At 33.4% G+C, this 23,478-nt stretch overlaps 1 protein-coding gene across 1 annotated transcript; it reads left to right on the forward strand.

Moving 5' to 3' along the window:
• The first annotated feature begins 14,123 nt into the window (after positions 1–14,123).
• On the forward strand, positions 14,124–15,378 carry LOC107963170 (senescence-specific cysteine protease SAG12). The gene is made up of 2 exons (XM_041115797.1): positions 14,124–14,655; positions 14,747–15,378. The coding sequence occupies exon 2, from the start codon at positions 14,887–14,889 to the stop codon at positions 15,337–15,339; it is 453 nt and encodes a 150-aa protein (XP_040971731.1). The 5' UTR covers positions 14,124–14,655; positions 14,747–14,886; the 3' UTR covers positions 15,340–15,378.
• The last annotated feature ends 8,100 nt before the right edge of the window (positions 15,379–23,478 follow it).

The following is a 23,478-nucleotide window of genomic DNA, read 5'->3' on the forward strand; positions in this document are numbered from 1 at the left end:
ATGGCTAATATTGAAAATTGTTATATGAATACAAGTAGGTCTTTCATGAATGAGAAAATTGTTAGTATGGTTGAGCATGTGGATTTCAGTGTATGGATAGCAAAGTACATAAATTAGTCGCTTAAGCATATGTGAAATGTATATAGGTCTTAGTTATGGTTGCTTGATTGGGAAATCATGTTATGATAGACTTTGGTGTGATGGATGATATTGGATTGTGTTTCAGGGTGGCAAAAGGCTTGGTAGAAAGCCTTATATTGTCCACAAGGGTAGACACGCGGGCGTGTGTCTGGGCCATATGTGACGCACGGTCAGCCCCATGGGTGTGTTGTTCAGCCATGTGTCCCATGCATGTAAAATTTGCAAGTTAGTATGCATGGTAGTAAACACACGGGCAGAGACACGGCCGTGTGTTTCAGCCTTGTGGAGGATACGACCTCTAGCCACGGGCGTGTTCTGTAACAGCCCGATTATGGGTCTATTCGCAATGGTAGTTTCAGAACCACTAACCTGAGGTCAAAGAAATTATTTTTAATATTATTTTATGTATGATGGCATGTTTATAAAGGTGCATGAAAATTTTGGTGATTTAATTTTAGCGTTTGTGAGCTTAATTGTGAAAAAGGACTAAATCGCAAAAAGTGCAAAAGTCCTATTTTGATAGCTAAAGGTGTCAAATAGATATAGAACCTAAATTGAGTGTCTTTAAAGGGCAATTAGACTCTTTAGAAAAGCATGGCCGGCCATAGGAGACAAAGATGGTCAAAAAGTCAAAATTTGGTGAGTTTGGTGACTAGATTGACTAAAATAAAAATAAAATAAAGAGAAAAGATATCATCTTTTCCCCTTTCTTCTTCCCCACCGAAAATGGCAGAAAACGAGGGAGTTTTAAGAGCTTAAGCTTTCAGCCACGTAGTTCTCTTGCAAGTAAGTGATTTTGATGACTTTTTTTGATGATTTTTACACTTTTAGGAGCCTTGTAACATGAACTAACTAATGGGGGGACTATTTTACAAAATGGTTGAAGGTCTAGGTTTTTATCATGAGAGAATTTATGTTTTTTACTGAATTTTTATGGAAGAAAATGAGTCTTGGTTTTGTAATAAACAACTTTGGTGAAAGAAGTTTGCATGAAAACACCTAAAAAGGGCTATTTTGTAAAGTTGTAAAATAAGTTGTAAATGTGTGAAATGATTGAAATTGTGAGTTGCTATAGTTATAAAAAGAATTCGTCTAGGCTTGGTAAAGGAGGAAATTCGATAAAAATCGATTTACGAGCCTAAGGGCAAAATCATAATTTTTGTAAAGTCTAAGGGCAAAACGGTCATTTTGCCAAATTGTGAATTATAGGATGTTTTAATTAATATAATGATTAAATGAGTGAATTTAATCATGTTAGATCAAGGAAATCGAGATTTGGGCTTAAATAGGAAAGTACGAGGCTATGGACTAAAATAGAGTAATTGGCTGAAATTTACATTCGAGGTAAGTTCGTATGATAATAATAGTGCAATGTTATGTTTGAATTATAATTCTTTACTATTATTGCATATATTGTATGATTTAATATATATATTGGAAAAGTTGATGAAATGGTGTATATGATGTGGAAATATGACATGGAAGAATATTACATGAAATGCAAGAAAATGTTGATCCATGACAAGTGATATATGCAATATGTGATATGTGTTATGTAAATTCTTAAAAGCTTATTTGCTATTTGAGTTATGCCTTATTATGCTATGAAAAGGCAATTAATACTATGGATAGTAAGATCGACACTTCAAGTAAGTTCGACAGAGACAGAGTATCGAAAAATCCCATCTGAACCTTAGGAATAGTCTAGGGTACAAGTGACATGTCACTAGGAATTAAGAAATCTGAACTTGTTGAGTTAGTCAAAGTTCGTGATATATATGAGGCATCTGAGCTCGCTGAATTGGTCTGAGTTCATAATGGATGCGATACATGTAATTGGGTTCCAGGTAATGGTCTTGTGTGTCCTACCGAGGGCTAGGTAATCTTTGAGTTGGTCAGATACCTGACAGCTTGTGTAAGCAGCCCATGTAGCTACACCTTCATCGATAGCTTTTATGAGCACACCCATGAGTAGCTCCATTGTGAGTGTTACATGTTATGAGGTAGCTTTGGCTACGTATGTATATGTGGCACTTATGTGCAAGTTTTCCTCTTATCCAATAGTATTCTGAGGGTTCAACGGGTAATGCAATAGATGTAATGAAAGTCCCAATGAGGGCATGTTAAAGAGGTATGGTTATATGATATATTACGATGAGTAAAGGTATGTACACTAAGCTTATGGGTATTGAGACTTTGAAATGTTGAGACATCGGTAAGCTAAAATGTCTAAATTATGATTATAAATTTTATTTCAATATCATGTTAACTTATATTGTGCATTTGAACATGGAATTCATGAAATGGTGAGTTCATGATTAGTCAAAAGTGAACTTATGATAGTTATCATTTTATTGCACCAAAACACTATTGGACAGCAGCAGTTGTATGACTTTGAAAATCCACCAAAACTTGTGGAAATTAAGTTAGAGGTTGAATAAAATATGAAATTAAAGCTAAATGAGTCTAGTTTCACATAGAAGAAATGATGTAAGGAAAAGAGTTTAATATTATGAAATATTTAAATTGTTCTGAGACAGAGTTAGAATGATTTCGAAATCCCCTATTCTGACTTGAGAAAATCATTAGAAATTGTACAAAAATAGTTATGGGTTATAATTTATATACTTAGAATTTTTAATGAGTCTATTTTTAAGAGAAATAGACGGGAACTTCATCCGAGTCCTTTATTATGAGATGATTAATTTTTAGTTAAGAGGGGTTGGAACTATCAGATAGCAAAAAAGGGGTCATTTAAGGAATAAATTGTATTTATTGGCTGGACAAAAAATTATGAAAATTTTATGGTAAGAAGATATGTGAGTCTAGTTTAAGGGAAAATTTTTGGATCTTAATTTGGAGTTCGTAGCTCCAGATATAAATAATTTATTAACTATGACTCAAGAAAATAGCTTGACTGGAACATAAGTAAAAATGCAAATAGGGTTGTATTACCTTGATAAGCAAGTTGATAAATTGCTTATTATTTTCATACGGTCTTACTAAGCTGTCAAGCTTACCCTCTTCTTTTCATTTCTTTAATGTTATCAGGTTAGCTCGGGGTTGGAGATCGTTGGAGGCAGCATCACACTATCAAGCCATCACTTTTGGAGTATTAGCATATATGTATTAAGCACCTTCAAGTGAGTGGCATGTATAGGGACTTAGTTTTTATGATAGATGTTGTTATGATTAACCAAAAGTATTGGCTTATATTAATTCATTGTATATAGTCATGAGATGTGGCTTATAATGATTGTGGTTTGTAAGCCTAGTTATTCATGATAAGTTCTACTGCTTGCGATGCGATGATGTTTTTATGCTTGTGGGACATGCATGATTGGTGTTAAGACATGTGTGCATGATAAATGCTTCATGACCAATCAAAATGGTTATAGCCATGAAGTAATTGTATGGTATAGAAATAAGACGATGATGATTGAACATGAATGCTTAATGTTTAATTAAGGTCACTGGACAAGGTCAACGAATATGGATTAATGTGTCTAGGCTTGATATTATATGAGTATGTGAAACTTGTGAATGATAGCATGTTAAAGCTAAGAATACACCTTAGTGAAGTCTGCTAAATCATTAAAATAATGCCATGATGTATAACTTTGATGTGTGTAAAGATATGAGGGAATAATGGTAACAAAAGGCTTGGAAAATAGCCTAAGTGTTAGCCACACGGGCAGAGACACGGCCGTGTGTCTTAGCCATGTGGATTACACGGCCTAGCACACGGGTGTGTGGCTTGGCCTTGTGGTTAAATTTTGGTTGCTGACATCATAGTCAGATAGTTACACGGCCTGAAGACATGGGCGTGTCCTAGGCACACGAGTATGTCCCTGTGCTCACACGGGCGTGTGACCCTGTTTTATGAAAAGAAATTTTCTAAGTTTTCTCAAAACATTCTAAGGTTCTTAGTTTAGTCCCTGACTACTTTCAATGCATGTTTAGGGCATCGTAGGCCCGTGTATGGGACATTATGCATGTGTATGAAAAGTTTTGAATTAAAAAGAAATTTTATGGCCCAGTTTTTGGATGTATGTGTATGTTTAAGTCTGGTAATGCCTCGTACCTTATCCCTGTGTCGGACACGGGTAAGGGATGTTACATGTTCCTTGGCTGTGTGCCTCTATTTGGTTGCTAACGTCAGAAACAGAATGTTAAGGTTTTTAGACACGGGCTAAGACACGGGTCTGTCATGGCCGTGTGAGGGACACGGGCCATGGACACTGGCGTGTGTCAGGCCGTGTGAAAACTCTGTAGGTTCAAATTTGGAATTTAATTCGCACGGGTTCAGACATGGGCATGTCCCCTTATGCTTAGGCCGTGTGAACCACATGGACCATCAGCATGACCATGTCATAGTGGCGACACGGGCGTGTTGCCCTACTACACGAGCATGTGCCCTATTTCAAAAATCATTCTTATATGGTTGGTTAAAGGACTCGAGTTGGTCCCAAGTGGTTTCCAATGGATGTGTTTGAGGCCTCGTAAGTTCATGTTAAGGAATTTTAGACATAGTTTGAAAAAGTTCTAAAATTTGAGCGAGTCTTGGTTACTCGAAATTGTGATATGCACATTTTCAAGTGTAGTAATGCCTTGTATTCCGTCCCAGCATAGGGCACGGGAGTGGGGTGTTTCAATTATTCATGAAAAATTTGTGTGTTTGATCTTTTCATTTTCTTTGTTATTCTACTTGTTTGATGCTTAATAATGTTTATCCCCAACAAGTTGTTATCAAAGCTTGGTTCGATTTTCGCATTCAACCGATCCAGAGATGGTAGCGATAAGGTTTGATATTGATAAGTTTGATGTAATTACAACATTTTAGTTTGTGGCAAGTTTGGATGATGGCAATACTGATTCAAAACAGTTTAAAAAAAGGTCATTATAGGGAAGAAGCCCACAAATATAGATTAGTTAGAATGGGAAGAGCTTGATGAGAAGGCCTTGTCTGTAATTCAGTTGCCCTCTCGAACAGTGCATTGTAGGAGGTGTTGATGGAGAAAACAACATCCACATTGTGGAAAAGGTTAGAAACTCTTTATGCAGCAAAGTCTCTAGCTAACCGATTGGTGTCAAAACAAGGGCTATACACTTTCTACATGGACGAAGGTGAGCACTTCAGAGGTCACATTAGTCAATTTATTATTCTTTTGAATAATTTAAAGAATGTTGAGGTTCAGATTGATGATGACGATCAGACTATGTTATTATTGTGTTCTTTACCCTTTTCATACAAGTCTTTTAGGAAGACCCTGATTTATGGTAGAGATAAACTCTCATTCGAGGGTGTGAAAGGTCACTTGTTGAGCAAAGGCAAACTCGACAATAAGTTTGGTTAGGATAGCAAGTCAGATAGGAAAGCATCGGCTTTGGTAGCATTTAGGAATCGAGATAAGAGATGTCACTATTGTAAAAAGTTAGGTCACATCAAGGCAGATTGTTATAACTTAAGAAATAAGAGGTTTGCTAAGAATAATGAGAAAGAATTACTTGATGCTAATTTGGTCGACAATAACAGTGACGATTTCTTTTTACTATCAACAAGCAAAAGCTCCAAGCTTACGTCTGACTGGATCCTGGATTCGAGGTGTTCTTTCCACATGTGTCCCAACAGGGACTGATTCTCCACATACAATTCAGTTGAAGGCGGAGTTGTGCATATGGGGAATGGCTTACCCTATAAGGTAATTGGTGTTGGTGTTGGAACACCGGTACCCCGATGGCACAGCAGAAAAAAATATTCCTGCGATCCAAACCATGGATCCATGTGCGAGGAACGAATCGGGGTGAAAAAGGTTTCAGAATTACCCAAACTTCAATCTGAATAGACAATGAAGCCTCGGCAATAAGAATACTACTTTGCTTTCGAATCCAAGCCGCAATCTTTATGATCCTGCCCTCTACGTAATCCACCCAGTTGACAATGAACGGGAGAAATCCCTGAAACTATTTTCAGAGATATTTTGCTTGACGGCTGCTAGACCTAGTAGCAAAAGCTTCGTGTTTGTATATATATTCCCTTTCTTAAGGTTTTTCTCCCTTTCTATATATAACTCCCCTTATAATTGGTATGTATATAACGAATTCTTAATTTATTAAATTTTAATCCGAACATAATAATCATAACTAAAATAAATATAATAATGTTTTAACTAAAAATTATAATTACATTAATTATAATAAAGATTTCGGTAAACTATATTTATTTAAATTTATATACGAACCGAATTCATATATTAATAGAATTATGTTCTCTTTATGTGTACAACATCCTTGTACATATAATATGTTCGATATTTGATTGCCCAATTAAATTAATTCCATAATTAATTTAATTCATGTGAAAACCAAACACAATACCAACTATGTTTTATTCCGTTCATTTCAACCATAGGGTGTGACCCTGTAGGTTCTTGTAATGTTAGCAGTAATACTAGAATAATTTTTATGTTACAAACAATGAGTGGCATCTAGCAATGCATCATTGCTACCTAAGTTACAAGAAGTCATGATTCGACATAACCTTTTGTGATTAACCTTTCATGCATTAATCCTTAAGTCCTTTATCTCCAGAATGGACACAAGTCATGGAATAGTCACACTTGCATAGTCCATCCCATGTTTCTTGATACCTTGAGTAGACTATGATACAGAAATACGTATGGCATCTCATATCAACTTATTTGAGCATGGCCATGCATTTCTAGTCTCACTCAATCAAGTGGCCTAAGATATTACTCGCATTATGTAGGAGGGACTTATCCTATATTGATCAACCATATCCCTCTACATAGATTGTGGTATATCCAACATCAACCTTTATAAAACAACCATTTATGGTGTACGTTTGACTGTATCAAAATATACAGCTCACGATGTTGGGATAATGATGATCTCAAGTCTGAGGATTGTATATATATTAATCGCTATGAGTAATGTTGTGACAATTACATAATAATCCAAGAAACATACTCATAGCGGGTCAGTCCAATATGTTGTTCTCTAACACACATATTCATGCATTGATTCTGACACTCCATATCAATTACAACTCTTTATCATCAATCAACTACATGTTAGTCTTAATGTATTATTGTTGTCCTAGTCAACAATAATACTTGACTAATGACCTTTTAAGAATAATCATATTATTCTCAGGACATTATTATTAAAACAGTTTATTTATACACACAGAAAAGAAACTAAGATAATAATGGCAATGCCTTATATTAATAAACATGGTAAATCAAGTATGTTATTACAACCATCTCATGATTGATCTTTGGGCATACTCTTACAATCTCCCACTAGCACTAAGACCAATTACTCATATATCTAATACCAAGTGACTTAGTGTGATGATCATGCTTTTAATGTGTCAGAGGCTTGGTCAGGGGATCAACAATGTTATCATCTGTAGGTACTCTGCATATCTCTACATCCCCTCGATCGATAATCTCTCGAATAAGATGGTAGCACCTAAGTATATGTTTGGATCGCTGGTGAGATCTGGGTTCTTTAGCTTGTGCAATGGCTCTATTGTTATCACATCGGAGTTCTATAGCATCTAATATGCTAGGCACAACCCCTAGTCCAGTGATGAAATTCTTGATCCAAACTGCTTCTTTTGCTGCCTCACTGGCTGCAATATACTCGGCCTCTGTTGTAGAATCGGCTATTGTACTTTACTTTGAACTCTTCCAGCTCACAGCACCACCATTAAGGCAAAACACAAAACCTGATTGTGATTGAGAATCATTCTTGTCGGTTTGGAAGCTGGCATCAGTGTAACCTTTTACACTTAACTCTTCCTCACCTCCATATATTAGGAATGTATCTTTAGTTCTTCTCAAGTACTTAAGGATATTCTTGACTGTGGTCCAGTGACTTTCACCGGGATCTACTTGGTACCTGCTCGTCATACTTAAGGCATATGAGACATCTGGACGGGTACATAACATGGCATACATGATAGATCCAATAGCAGAAGCATATGGAATTTTACTCATGCGTTCTCTCTCTTATGGAGTTGAAGGACACATTTTCGTGGAGAGTGAAATACCATGTCTCATAGGTAGGAATCCTTTTTTAGATTCTTTCATGTTAAACCTTTTCAATATTTTATCTATGTACGTACTTTGGCTTAGACCTAGTAATTGTCTTGATCTATCTCTATAGATCTTGACTCCTAATATGTAAGTGGCTTCGCCCAAGTCCTTCATAGAAAAACAACCTTCTAACCAAGTCTTAACAGACTTCAAGGTAGGTATGTCATTTCTTATGATTATTATGTCATCCACATATAGTACCAAGAATGTGATAGAGCTCCCACTAACTTTCTTGTAAACACATGGCTCATCTTCATTTTTTATAAAACCAAACTCTTAGATTGCATCGTTAAAACGAAGATTCCAACTTCGAGAAGCTTGCTTTAATCCATAAATGGATCTTTGTAGCTTACATATCTTTCTAGCATCCTTTGGATTGACAAAACCTTTAAGTTGTGTCATGTACACATCCTCTTCAAGTTTCTCGTTAAAGAAAGCTGTGTTGACGTCCATCTACCAGATTTCATAATCATGAAATGTAGCTATGGCGAGCAAGATCCTGATGGATTTAAACATAGCTACAAGAGAAAACGTTTCATCATAGTCAACACCATGAATTTGGCGAAAACCTTTAGCGACTAATTGCCCCTTATATGTTTATACATTACCATCCATGTCGGTTTTCCTTTTGAAAACCCATTTGCACCCTATGGGTTTAACCCCTTCGGGTAGGTCAATCAAAGTCCATACTTGGTTTTCATACATGGAATTCATCTCAGATCTCATGGCCTCAAGCCATTTCTTAGAGTCTGGGCTCGTCACCGCTTCTTGATAAGTTCTAGGCTCATCTTGATCTATAAGAAGAAGGTCACCATGCGTTGTAATGAGAAATCCATATCTCTCAGGTGTATGGCGTTCTTTTAAAGATCTGCGCGGTGGTTGTATTTCTACAACAGTTACTTGCTCCTCAATTTCTTGTGGAATTTGCTGCTGTTCTATTTCTGGTTCAGTGGTATCTTGTGACTCTCGAATTTCTTCAAGTTCGATCTTTCTCCCACTTCCTTTTCTAGAAACAAATTCTCTCTCTAGGAAGACACCAGTCCAAGCAACAAACATTTTGTTCTCAGTGGGATTAAAGAAATAATATCCTTTGGTTTCTTTCGAATACCCCACAAAAATACACCTTTCAGATATGGGTTCAAGCTTGGTAGACGTCTGACGTTTAACATAAGCTTCGCAACCCTAAATTTTCATAAAAGACATATTAGGAAGTTTCCCAGTCCACATCTCATATGGCGTCTTTTGAACTGATTTAGATGGAACACGATTTAGTGTGAAAGCAATTGTTTCAAGTGCATGTCCCCAAAAGGAAGTCGGTAGATCAGCATGACTTATCATGGATCGAACCATGTCTAACAAAGTTCGATTTCTTCTCTCAAAAACTCCATTTCATTGAGGAGTACCAAGAGGAGTAAGTTGTGAGACAATCCCACATTCCTTCAAAAGATCATCAAACTCTAGGCTCAAATACTCTCCACCTCGATCAGATCAAAATGTCTTGATAGTTTTGCCTAGTTGATTTTGTACTTCATTTTTGAATTCTTTAAACTTTTCAAGGGCCTCAGACTTATGGCGCATGAGATAGACATACCCATATCTACTGAAATCATCAGTTAAAGTAATGAAGTAGTGAAATCCACCTCTGGCCTGTGTATTTATTGGTCCACATACATCAGAATGTATTAAGCCCAATAAATCACTAGCTCGTTCACATTTACCAATAAAAGGAGATTTAGTCATTTTTCCCAATAAGCAAGATTCATATACTTCAAATTGTTCAAAAACAAATGAATCCAAGAGACCATCTTTATGGAGTTTGGATATGCGTTTCTCACTTATGTGGCCCAAACGACAATACCAAAGATAAGTTTGATTTGAGTCATTTATTTTAGATCTTTTAGTATTTATGTTGTAAATGGGATTCATTTGATCTAAAATATAGAGGCCATTAATCAATTGTGCCAAACCACAGAAAACATTATTGAGATAAAATGAATAGTAATTGTTCTTAATAATTATCTCAAAACCAATTTTGTCTAAACAAGATATTGAAATAATGTTTTTAGTCAAACTGGGCACATAATAACAATCCTCTAAACATAAATCAAGTCCACTAGGCAAAGATAAAGTATATGTTCCCACAGCTAATGCAGCAACTCTTGCTCTACTTCTAACTCGTAGGTCCACATCTCTTCTAGCCAAAGTCCTACTCCTTTGTAGTCCCTGTACAAAAGTAAAAATATGATAACCACAACCAGTATCTAATACCCAAGAAGTATTAGTTGATAAATTAATATCAATAACATAAATACCTGAAGCAGACGTTCAGCTTGCCTTGGCCTTCTTGATTTCCTCAAGATAGACAGGGTAGTTCCGCTTCCAATGTCCAAACACACCACAATGAAAATAGTTTCCTTCCTTAGACACCCCACTTTTAGGTTTCAGTGCAGCCTTTCTTTTTCCAAGATTGGGCCTACCTTTGCCCTTGGGCTTTGTCTGAACTTTGGCCTTTCCCTTGCCCTTGTTGTTACGGACCATCAGTATGGGCTTGGGTCCAACCTTTTTCATGTTGCCTTTAGCAGTTCACAACATACTGAGCAACTGTGGCAGAGTCTTGTCAATTTCATTCATATTGAAATTGAGGACAAACTGGCTATAGCTATCCGGCAACGATTGTAGAATAACATCAGTGGCCAACTCTTGGCTCAATAGAAACCCAAGCTTAGACAGGCTTTCAGTATAACCAATCATCTTAAGGACATGAGGTACTACTAGGCTTCCTTCAGCCAACTTACATTGGAATAGGGCCCTAAAGATATCGAACCTCTCTTGCCGTGCTTGCCCCTGATAAATTTCTTTCAGGTGCTCGATCATATCATAAGCAACCATGTCCTCATGTTGCTTCTGAAGCTCAGGATTCATAGTAGCAAGCATAAGACATCCAACGTCTGCCATGTCATCGAGATGTTTCTTGTAAACATCTATATCAACCCTCGAGGCATTAGCGGGTGGTTCATTAGGAAGTGGTTGTTCAATGACATATAATTTCCGTTCTTGTTTGAGGACAATCCTCAAGTTACGGAACCAGTCAAGAAAGTTCAAACCATTCAATTTGTCCTTCTCAAGGACCGATCGCAATGAGAGTGTATTAATGTTTGCAGCCATAATATATCTACAACAATAAAACATGCGTGTGAATAAATTTACCAAGTTTATATCAATCATTAAAAGGACTTTATTATATGACGTTCCCACTATTTTGTTTCACAATTAATAACCCTCATATATTAATTTCAGAAAGACTTTCTTGAAAGAATTTCTAGTGGGTTAAGGATCCATATTTCACCTCCTCTTAAGTCAGCTTTGGCTTTACTCTCAAGATTATGGTTATTTAGGTAAGAAACACTTGTTAATTACATCATATGTAACTCCTACAATTTGGTGAACAACTTTTGTTCTAATCATCTTATGATTTATCCAAATTACTTGCCTCTAGGTTTCTAATCTTATTAGAGTAACCTAGTTAAGTCATTAACCAATTTTTAACCAGTGAATATCACTTGTTTATTCTTCGCGTTTAACCAAGATAAATACTAGTACTTCGCTTTGGTAGAACTTTTATAGTATTGATCGAGGCCTTAACGAGGGCAAAAATTGGAAGGCCATGTTGACTTAATATTTTAATAGAGGGATTTTATTAAAGTTGTTGTATCTCACCAATTATGGTCTACTTCATTCCATTTAATCTTTTAATGGATCTCATCAATTAATGGAGTTTATTATTACCAAATTTGCATGCTTTAGACATCCATAGCATCCCATACATGAATAGATAAAGCAATAAATAAATGCAATAGTTATAGCCCATAAACTATAGTGGTTCAACCCAAGCCAATGGGAGAACCAAAAGGAAACCTAAAGGTGTAAGCCGTTTCACAAGCTGTCGGTCCACATTAGTTGGCCCATCTTCCTTCTCGTCTAGTCCACAGCAACTTTTGCAAATTATAATATTTAGAAACTCATTTTACATACGAGGGAGTAAGATTAGAAGAGAAATACAAGTGAATAGTAGTAAGGCACGACACGTAGGCCGTATATATAAAATTACAACCTTTTATCAAATGGGTCATCGAGCTATAACTATGCATTTCAAACACTGTGCATTTCAAAAATAGCATACATCATTCAACGTTTTGCTAAATGAATTATAAAATATCATTTTAACCTTTTATGGCCCATCAAGTTTTATTTATTACAAAACATCACATTACATCTCCTTTGGAAATTTAGACTCAAAGGTCTATAAAATTAACATCACATCAAGTGACATTAAAGTATCCCATGCGGCTCTCGTTTTCATGAAAGGTAGAAAGACTAGAAGTCTTTATGTTCTAAGGATCAACGGTGATTGGTTAAAAAGCATATCCCTCGTCTGTTAAGGAGTTAGAGTCGACTCGTTTGAAGCAAAGGCAACTTGGTCGTAGGAGGTAAAAAGGTATGATCGTTTTGAATAAGAGAAGTTCTCTTTTGAGTATAGGTTTTGGAAATACAAAGCACTGCGTTCATGGAAAGCAGACTCGACTTAGGTTTGATTTGGCAATGCATAAGTTGAAGACTAGAAGTCTTATGGTTTCAAAGTTCAAGCACAACTTGGACTTAGTTAATATCCTGCAAACTTCAAGATAGGCCCTTGGCGGGTTTTCACAAAGAAGACATTGTAGAAATACGAGTCAATATGGAGATTTGTAGAGTATGTCTCACATTTCAACATAACCAGTGTGTGACGTTGCAACAAGGAGGAGCTCTTTGTCCCGACAAGTAGCTGATGTCATGACGAAAAAACAAGCTTCGTCCTGACGACATGACCATATTTCGTCACGACAAAAAAGAAAGCCAGGTCACGACGTAGCGACAAGTACCTCAATTTTCTTGGCTTTATTCTTTCAATTAAATATTGTTTTAGTTTCCCACTTAAACTCTGATTAGTGCAGATTATTTTAATATTATTTGACCTACGAATTTAGCCTATAAATAGACCTCCTATAACCTTAGAAAGATTAACCCATAACACATTTAGGTATTAGCTTTTACAAGCTTTCAGTGAATTTTGTGTTTAAATTTTGAGGGTTCTTATTTTCAGGTTTTCAGGGTTTGGTTTTCATCTCCATCTTTGTACTCTTCATTTTTACTAATTTAGTGAAATTATCTTTGCCCGTGATTTTTTATCTTATTCGGAGGAGTTCTTTCACGTAAAACTTGTGTGTTCGATCTTTTCTATTTCTTCATTATTTCATTTGTTCGTTACTTAATCAGATTTATCCCAATATAATCTATTGGTTGTGATAAATGATTATTCTTAATTCGCTCATGGAATTAACTTATTTACATGCGTTTTTTTTTTCTATTTTGGATGCAAAACCTTGATTTTTTTTTCCTGCCAAAAGTGGAAGAAGCTTGAAAAAATTTTAGTATACCAAGTTAAAATCATGTTTACAGCTCCTCCACTCCTTCTATATATATTATAAATTAGGAAAAAAATTGACAACAGAGATTAAACTCTTTTAAGATTCCAAAATGACTTTAAGATTAAACTCTTAATCAAATATGTTAATGAAAAAAAAAAGAAACAGATTCACTAAATGTGTTTTTTTTTTCCATATATGACAAAACTAAAATAGTTGCAGTCAAATTTGCTTTTGTGGGCCTCAATTTAATAAAGTACTTATCTAATACCCACACGTGGGGAAAGTCAACAAAAGTTCATTAGTAAACCCTTTCCTTATCAATCACCATTGACCATTAAATTAAAACTTTCTTGCAAAGCTTATTCCTACTGTTATTTTTTGTGGCCAATAAGCTGATTGCAGTATAAGTTGCGGTAGCTATGGATCATCTATAAATAGATAGCTGGTATGCTCTGCTTCTTCACATCAGCTGTAAGGCCTGACCATTGAGCAATGGCTTTCGCACTCAAAACTAAGTTTCTTATTTTCATGTTGACTGTTTCTGGGGCTCTGGCATCTGCCATGTCCCACATATTGGATGAAGCCTTCGTTGCTGAGAAATACAAGCAATGGATGGTTGAGCATGGAAGAACCTATGAGATGCAGGAAGAGGAGACTATGCGTTTTCAGATATTCAAAAACAATCTGGAATTCATAGAAAACTTCAATAAAATGGGGAATCAAACTTATAAGTTAAGTACAATGAATTTGCTGACTTAACCAATGAAGAATTCCTAACGAACTTTGCTGGATACGTGTTCTCTTCTAAAAACGTTTCACATAAAATTAAAAGGTTTCGATATGAAAACCTTAATAATGTCCGGATAGCATCGACTGGAGGAAGAAAGGGGCTGTCACTGAGATCAAGGACCAAGGTTCTTCTGGTAAGAGATATAAACTTAGCCCTAGAAGTTTAGTAAAATAATGATTAGTAGCTTATTTATGTTTAAATTGTTTTTTTGCTTGTTTATATAGGAAGTTGCTGGGCATTCTCAACTGTCGCAGCTGTAGAAGGTGTCGTAAAGATTAAAACTGGAAAGTTGGTCTCGCTCTCCGAGCAACAACTGGTGGATTGCGCCAGGACCGGCAGAACCCGGGGCTGCGATGGTGGTTGGATGGAAGACGGATTCGAATACATTGGTAGAAACCAGGGTCTCGCCAAGGAATCAAAATACCCATACACCGGAAAGGACGGAAAATGCAGCCGTAGAAAAGAAACTTTCAGAGCTGCACAGATCACTGGATACGAAGACGCACCTCCCGACAATGAAGAATATCTCTTAAAGGCCGCAAGCCAGCAACCTGTTGCAGTGGCCCTTGATTCCAGTGGATATGGATTTCAGTTTTATTCGGGAGGTGTTTATGGAGGACCATGCCGAACCGAGTTAAACCATGATGTTACTGTCGTAGGGTACGGAACAAGTGAAGATGGGATTAAGTACTGGTTAGTGAAGAATTCATGGGGCAAATCCTGGGGTGAAAGTGGTTACATGAGGATCAAGAGAGATGTTCATTCCAAGAAAGGTCTTTGTGGCATTGCCAAGACCCCTTCCTATCCAGTTGCATGAATATCCCTGTGGATCAGTACTCGTTCTTGTTGTTTCCTATATTTATACATATATGCGTGTGTGTTTTTATATATAAGAGGTATTATGTCCTAAGTGCTCTATCTATAAAATTAACCTCGTTGTGTGGCTGTTATCATGTAAATTAGCTTTTCCAAACATATAAATAAATTGGTATTATGGATGCCAGTCTAATTAATATTAAAAATATATATTAATTACATCTGTAATGTATATAATATTAAAATAAAAAAATTACATTAAATTTTGAGTAAATGAAATTTGAATACATAAATAGATTAGATTAATTATATTAAATGTACTATAATTCTTTATTATAATATTGACATAAATTTTTAGTTGATGTCGAGTTAATTTGTGAGAGAAAATAAATCAACAACATTATTAGGATATACAATTGATGGGTGTAATAAATTGTGTATTATAATATTAAAATGTATAACATTTTGTTATTTCTCTAATCGAGTTGGATTTTGGCTGACTCGTGACACAAACTTAGTCGTAACTTAAATAATAGCATACATATTTATTAGAGCTGTGTGACCCAAATTTCTATTAAAATAAAATACAAGTGGCAAGATAGGGGGATCTGCGAGGGCGAAGGCTAAGGTTTACTTCCTTTATTTGATATTTGATTAGAATAAGGTATTTTAACCTTACTGCATTACTTTTTTAGACTTTGATTAGAATAAGGTTTTTAAATCTATAAATAGACATAATCATCTTTCTTCTTATATCATTTGAATTTGGCAGTGAATTTTCTTTTCATCTACCGGTGGTTTTTCCCTGAAAAGGTTTCCATATAAAATTCTGAGTGTTCTATTTTCTCTCTTTATTTGCAATTTATTGTTATTATCGATGCTCAATTTTTCACAATATTCAATTGGAGGTAAGAAAGTATGCATATGTGTATCATATTAAAATAAAATTTTGATTTAGAGGTAAAATTAATACTTTTATTCATATAAATAGCACAAATTTAAATCGCACAAAATATGCAATTTTTTATTATTTTTTAAATAAAAAGATTAAAATACTCTCAAATAATATGATTTATTCGAAATACGAAAGGATATTTTTGTACTTTCTATAGCTAAGTTAATGTTCGGTTAACTCATAATAACATCTTTATTACATGCTTGAATAATAGTGTAATTGTGTTCAGTCGTGGAGCCAAAATTTTTTTTTGGCAGAATTAAATTATATATATTTATGATAGTAAAAATACAATTTCACCATTTTAATAGTCTATATCTTTATAAATTGTAAATGATTGAATCAAATTTTTATATTTTGGGGGATCAAAGTGCAATTTTACCTTTACCAATTTAAAATTTTATAAATTATAAATGGCCTAAATGAAAAATTTTCCATTTTAGGGGGTCGGGGCCCCTGCCAGCCCCCCATGGCTTCGCCACTGAATGTGCTTAAGTGAATATTTCACGAACTTTGTCTAAATAAAGAAAATAAAGGTGAATTTTTTTTGGACAATTGAAGGTAAGTAGAGGTGTCCATGGGTTGGGCCAAGCCAAGTTCAGGTTGAGCCCAACAAAAAAATTTGGCCTCTTTCTTAGGCTTGGGCTTGGCTCGGCTTGAAAAATTAGCCTAAGATTTTGCCCAAGCCCAATTTGGATAAAAATGTTAAAACCCGAGTCCGGCCAGGCCTGCCTATATTAATTTTTTTATATTATTTATTAAATAATTTTTTTAAAATATATATAATACATCAAAAAATATTAAAATAAATATTCCCAACAAATTGAAAATAAATATATATGTATACTTAAATAACACTAAGATAGGTGCAATTTAATAAGTAAATGCCTTTAAATAGAAACAAAATTGACAATAAAACAAGATTTATACAATACCCCAACAATAATAAAATAGTACCAAAATAATAGTGAAGTAGTAGTAAAATAGTAAAAAATAAAATAAAATAATAACAAAAGTAAAAAAAACAAAAAGGAAAAACATCAATTTTTTTTCATATTTGGGCCGGACCAAAAAGCTTTACTCGAGACCCGAGCCATTTTTGAAACGGGTCTTATTTTTTGCCCAAACTTATTTTTAGATATATATTTTTACTCAAACTCTCCCACATTTAGAGCGGGCCTTTAGGTCTTAAAGAATGAGTTTTTTTTTTTTACTTATAAAAGACGTTGATTTTAATATTAAACTAAAATATTTTGAATTTTAGCCCCTACTTTCTTATTGATGTAATATAGTTTCTCTACACTTTTATCATCTACATTGAATTGAAAAGAATAAAAAAAAATTCAAATGAGTGATTTTTATATTTATAAGCATTTTTCAAGAAATTTTAAAATATTATTTTATTTAAAAATTTAAAATGCTTTTATAAGTTCAGATATTTTTTTAATATCAAAATCAAGGGTTTTTATATATAAAAAATTAGGTTAAAAGGTTATTTAACTACAAAAATAAAATATAGACTTGTTTAAATAATGTATAATAATTTAAAATTCTTTTTAATATATTAACCATAAAAAAACAGTTAACCATTAAAAAAGCATTTCATACAAAAGCACAAAAATCAATGCTTGAAAATAGAATCGAATCCATCGATCGATCGGATTGAAACTGTCCAGATAATCAGTTCAGTCAACAACAAAACCCTTTTGAATCGGGAATTGCCAAAAACTGAACTTGGACTTGGAACCGCAAACCGCAAAAAACCAAAAAATCAGTAAAAAAAATTTGTCAGAATAATTTTTGGATACTTTGGGTTCCTTGGGCTAAGTCAAGTTGGAAATTTGTCCTAATAAAAATAAATCATGGTTCCCTTCAACTATCAGCCCAACGCAGAACAAAATTACAAAAAAAAAGTAATTTTAAAATTTTAAAAACTAAAACATAAGTCTTAAACCTACACGTGACTCCCACAGGAGCCTCTGCTCTGTCTCACTGTTCACTGCTCACTGCTCACTGCTCAGTCTCACTCACACCCATCCACAATCTAAAAAGGTTTAAACAGTATAAAGAGTTATGTAGAAAGAAAAAAAAAGAAAGTTCTAAAGAAATGAAAAAAATATGAACTAAAAAAAATGAAAAGTTGAGAGTGAAGAAATCACAAATCTTATATCTAAAGAAAAGAAAGAAAGATTAACCATTGGGCATACACTATTCCCGAATAATAAAAAATGAAATATTAAAATAAGTAAAAAAAGAAATAAAATGAAAACAATCTTTTTGACTTTTTAAATAAATAATCAAATAAAATTGAAAAAGTAGGTTTTATATTTATTACATACATCGAACTTTAAGAGGAAGATATTGTAGAATTTGGGAGATTGTACTACAATCTTTTTATTATTTTTCTTATGTTTTTATTTTAATTTCATTTCTCTTTATATTTTTATTTACCAATGATTGAACGAATTAAACTAAAAATCGATAGTCTAATCAATTTAACTATTGATGTAATTTTAAAAATATTAAATAAAACCATATCATCACTAAAAATACAAGGCACACTAAAAGTAAAATCATTAATGACTAAACCATTAAATTTATGCATCATACGAAGCAAGAAACTATGGGGCGGAGGAGAGAGAGTAAAGATCTTGTCAAATACAAAGCATTTGAAAGAAAAATAAATCACATTTTTGAAAAATATTCAGAATCATAACAACGTAGGCCATACGAAACTCACTTTTCATTTGGAATTTTAGTTGTTATATTGAGAATATTATTGACTTAGGATTGGGTTTATATTTATGATACTTTTATTATTTTTTTTTCATTTTTTTTCTAAGTCTTGGTTAATTTTAGTTGAGTTTCTGCCTATATTTTTAAATTTGAATTGATGGTTTAATTAATCTAGTCATTGATTCACATCAACATTAACCGATTAAAAAAATTACATAAGTTTATGAGGTTTGTTTGTCATGTTTAGGTGACTTGAGAATTTGAACTATGCTTGTGTTCGATTCTGTCTATAAGAGGTAGTATCATGGTATATGAGCTTTGTTGTGAGGCCTTGGAGATTTTTATTCTTCGATTTTTTTTACAAAGAAAAACTATGTCATTCTTTTGAAGTTGTTGGAAGGGTGATGGTTTTGCAGAATCCTTTACATGGGAGGGTTGGTTTGATTGTGATTGTTCTTGGATGTTTCGGATTCATTGGTGAAGGCTGCCAATAATGTTTATGGCTTGGTTTAATTTCGAAATGTTGCGATCCTTCCTTTTGATTTGTGTAGGGTTCAGCTACAATCTTGTCATAGGGTTTTCATTTTATTTGGGTGTCATTTTGTACTCTTATGATTTCTTGATTCTAGTGTTTTTTGTTAGGTGAGGTTTTATGCGTTTTTAAGAGCTTGTTGGTCTTGTCTTATTAGATGGGAAAATTGGAGAAAGGGGGAGTATTGGGACGTATTTTCCAGTTATTGTAGAACTGAAAATTCTTTATACTCTTCATGATTATCTTCTTGTTTTGCTTTTGATTATCAAATGGATATTGAAGAAGATCTTTTGAATTTTGCTAATATGCCTTGATTAAATTGATTGGTTGTTGTTATTGTTTGGGAGTTCATGCAAACAAGGAGAGTAGAGCACGACCTTTAGTTTAATTTTTTGTCAAAAAGCCAAAAGGAGAGGGGATTGTTAGGGTGACAACTGTCCAGCAATATATGTCCAGTGACCTGGTCGGTCATGGATTTGGTCAGTCATAATATAAGATATAGCCTGAGTATTTTTATGTGTTGCCCTTTTTGATATAGGCCTTACTTTTAAAACAAATGGGCCTTATGAAATACATCATTCTTGCTCTCAAAAAATGAAATTATTGAGAGTAGTATGTGAAGAGTTTGAAGTAGAATTTGACTTGCTTTAAAGAGAGAGAACTTTTAAGACGTAGTCAATGGCTATCTTCAAGGAAGGATTTTCTATTGATTGATTATGAAGCACAAAGGAAGTTAAATTTATCTAGATTTCTTGACATTTATTGTTACTGCCTAGGATGCTTACAAATAAGTAGTACTTTGTACATTTGTGGTTGAGAGTTGCGAATTGTTATTGTGGCTAATTGTTCTCTTTGTTTCCGCACTCAATTTTCGGGATTAATTGTGAGTGAATCAAAACCTTTGTAAGTGAGGTTCAGGTGAGTGGTTATAATTAGTTGGGACTAGCTATTGGGGTTGCAAATACATGTTGTCGAAAGATAATTTAGACTTACACTAATAGGTGGTTGAATCAATTAAGGAATGAGAGACAATTCATTAAGCAGGAGTCTGCAAAGTAGGATTGTTTCTGAACTACGTAAAAAAATGATTGTATGCAGATCTCTCTCTACTTTTGTTATTTTTATTTTTATTTATTGTTTGTACAATTCTGTGACTGAACTTGCTATCGAATAATCAAGTGGTATTCGTAGCAAACTAACTTGATTTTTCAATAACCTACACATCAAATAGATGATAGTAAACAATATGCTAAAACACAAATCATTAAAGACATTTAAGCAATGATCATAAAGCAATTACCCAAAACCAAAATGTTGATTTTGGTTCTTTATACATGACTCATGTGGATGGGGGCAACAATTAGAGTACGGAGAAACTTCTTTTCTTTTTATTTTCTCATAAGTTTTCTCTCCACTTGGTAACAGTTGGTTTCATCCCTTTGTTCTCCTTTTAGAGTAATTTTTTTAAATCTCTCAATTGGATGGTAGCCTGTAGTGATCAAAGGATGGCGTTGGAGTTTTGATAATGAGATTTAATTTTAAGTGTTGGAGTCCTAAGAAACGAGGATGAAGGAAAAAAAATGAAAATTCATATTATTGTTTAGTTTTTTTGTCTTTTATTTTTCCTTCTTAAATGTTCCCCTATATCTACATAAACCTCCCTTAAAGAAGTTATATAAAAAAGTACAACTATTCTAATTCTCCCATCTCATTTTTACTGGCCACATCATACATATATATATATATTACAACTTCCAATATTCTAATTGATATGGACACTTTTTTTTTGACACGCGGCGTATTCAGTTTTTTTATATATGGAAATTATTTATACAACCAAATTTTAATCTCACATCTAATAGAACTCACACATACTCTATAAATAAATACAAATTTTCTTATTATTTTTTAAGCTCTCTAAAATTTTTTTCTTTGAAGAAATTTATGAGAAAGAACATATAGTTTAAAAATATTTATCGAGAAAAATAATAATATTTCTGCTGGTTTGGAAATAATATAAAACTACTATTTATTTTGTATTTTAAATTTAAGAAACTAAAATTTCCATTTACCTTAAATAAGTGATATAATTTAATAAATTAAAAAAAACTATTTATCTTATAAATAAGTGACAATTTTTTCACTATTTCCATTAAAAATTAATCCCACATTGACTAGAAAATACTCTCATGACTAACTTCTTCACTATTTTTCATTAAAAATTAATTTTAATCCCACGTGCCAGGAGAACACTCTCATATATTACATTTACTTTATAAATAAGAGACAAATTATTCCTAAATTTCATAAAAAAGTTAATTTTAATCTCAGATTAATTAGAGAATACTACATAGTTCACTTCTTATATTTTCATTTAAAAAATTAATTTATACCCACATTGAGTAAAGAATACTGTCATAGCTCACTTATTCACTAGTTTCAGTAAAATTTAATTTTAATCCCCTACAAAGTTATTTTAAATCCCACATTGACTAGAGAACACTCTAATGCTGACACTTACCTTATAAACAACTGTCAATTTGTTCGCTATTTTCATTACAGTTAATTTTAATTCGACATTGACTAGAAAACACTCTCATATATCACATCTACCTTATAAATAAGTGACAGATTATTCCCTATTTTCTTTTAAAAAAGTTAATTTTAATCCTACATTGACTAGAGAATACTTACATAACTCACTTCTTCACTATTTTCGTTAAAAAGTTAATTTGAATCCCATATGGGCTAGAGAACACTCTCATAGCTTACTTCTTTGCTAATTTCATTAAAAATGAATTTCAACCCCTTAGAAAGTTAGTTTTTGTAACGACTCGAAAGTTAGTGGTGTTGGAAAATACGGTTTCGGGACCTTGTTCCTATGAACTGAGTCTGCAAGTATTTTTATTAAATATTTATGGAGTTAGTTTATAAGTGAATTGAATTTTGGATAGGTAATTTTGTCGAATTAGTGTTTAACAAGGGCCTAGGGAATAAATTATAAAAGTAGTAAAATTTTCATTACTTTAGATATCTAATTAAGTAATTATATAAGGACTAAAGTGACAACTGTACCACTTTAAAAAAGAGGGTGGACGGTGAGCTATTAGTGTTTATAGATATATGTTATAAAAATTGTAATTAAAATAAAATAATAAATTAATGAAATGAAATGAAAAACATAAAAGTGGGGAGAAAGAGAAAGAAGCTTCATCTTTCTCATTTTCCACAGAAAACACGACGGAGAAGAAACTTTCGGCCATAGGGTTTTGAATTTTGAAGCTCTTTAATTAGTTTGTTCAATTTAGTCTTTTTCTTGTAATTTTATATTTTTGAGATCATGGGAGCTTAATTTGGCTAGCCCATGTAGCAATTTATTAAATTGTTAACGTTTTAGAAAGTTACCATTGTTAATTTCTTGAAGTTTTAGGTAATAAATTGATAAATTTTAAGCTTAAAGGTGAAAATGACTAAATTGTAAAGCTAATTGATAGTTTTGTACATTAGGAACTAAACTGCATAAACTGTAGAATTGGCTATAAAACTAAGAAATAAGAGGTCCCTAATGGACTATAGTGAAATCGGATTGGAGTTTTAATTTGAAAGTTATTTTAGTTTTGGTTTTAGGGACTAAGTTGAATAAAATGCAAAAAATTTGTATAAATTGAAAATAAAATTTGATTTTGGTTGATTATGGATTGTATTATATGTTTATGTTAATCTGTAGCTAATGTTGACCTGGAATCCTTAAAAGAAAAGGGAAAAGCTAAAGTTGTTGAGAAATAGCTCACAGTTCTCGGCTTGTATTTCTATAATTTGAACTGATTTTGTAACACCCCACACCCGTGCCCCACGTCAGGTCGGAATATGAGGCATTACCTAACTTAAACTTATGCATATAGACATTTTCATAACAC

This window comes from Gossypium hirsutum, chromosome A06 (genome assembly GCF_007990345.1).
Source record: "Gossypium hirsutum isolate 1008001.06 chromosome A06, Gossypium_hirsutum_v2.1, whole genome shotgun sequence".
NCBI classification, from domain to species: domain Eukaryota; kingdom Viridiplantae; phylum Streptophyta; class Magnoliopsida; order Malvales; family Malvaceae; genus Gossypium; species Gossypium hirsutum.

Bases quoted from the DNA above. Each gene is read 5' to 3' on its own strand.
- LOC107963170 (XM_041115797.1), top strand. From the start codon at position 14,887: ATGGAAGACGGATTCGAATACATTGGTAGAAACCAGGGTCTCGCCAAG.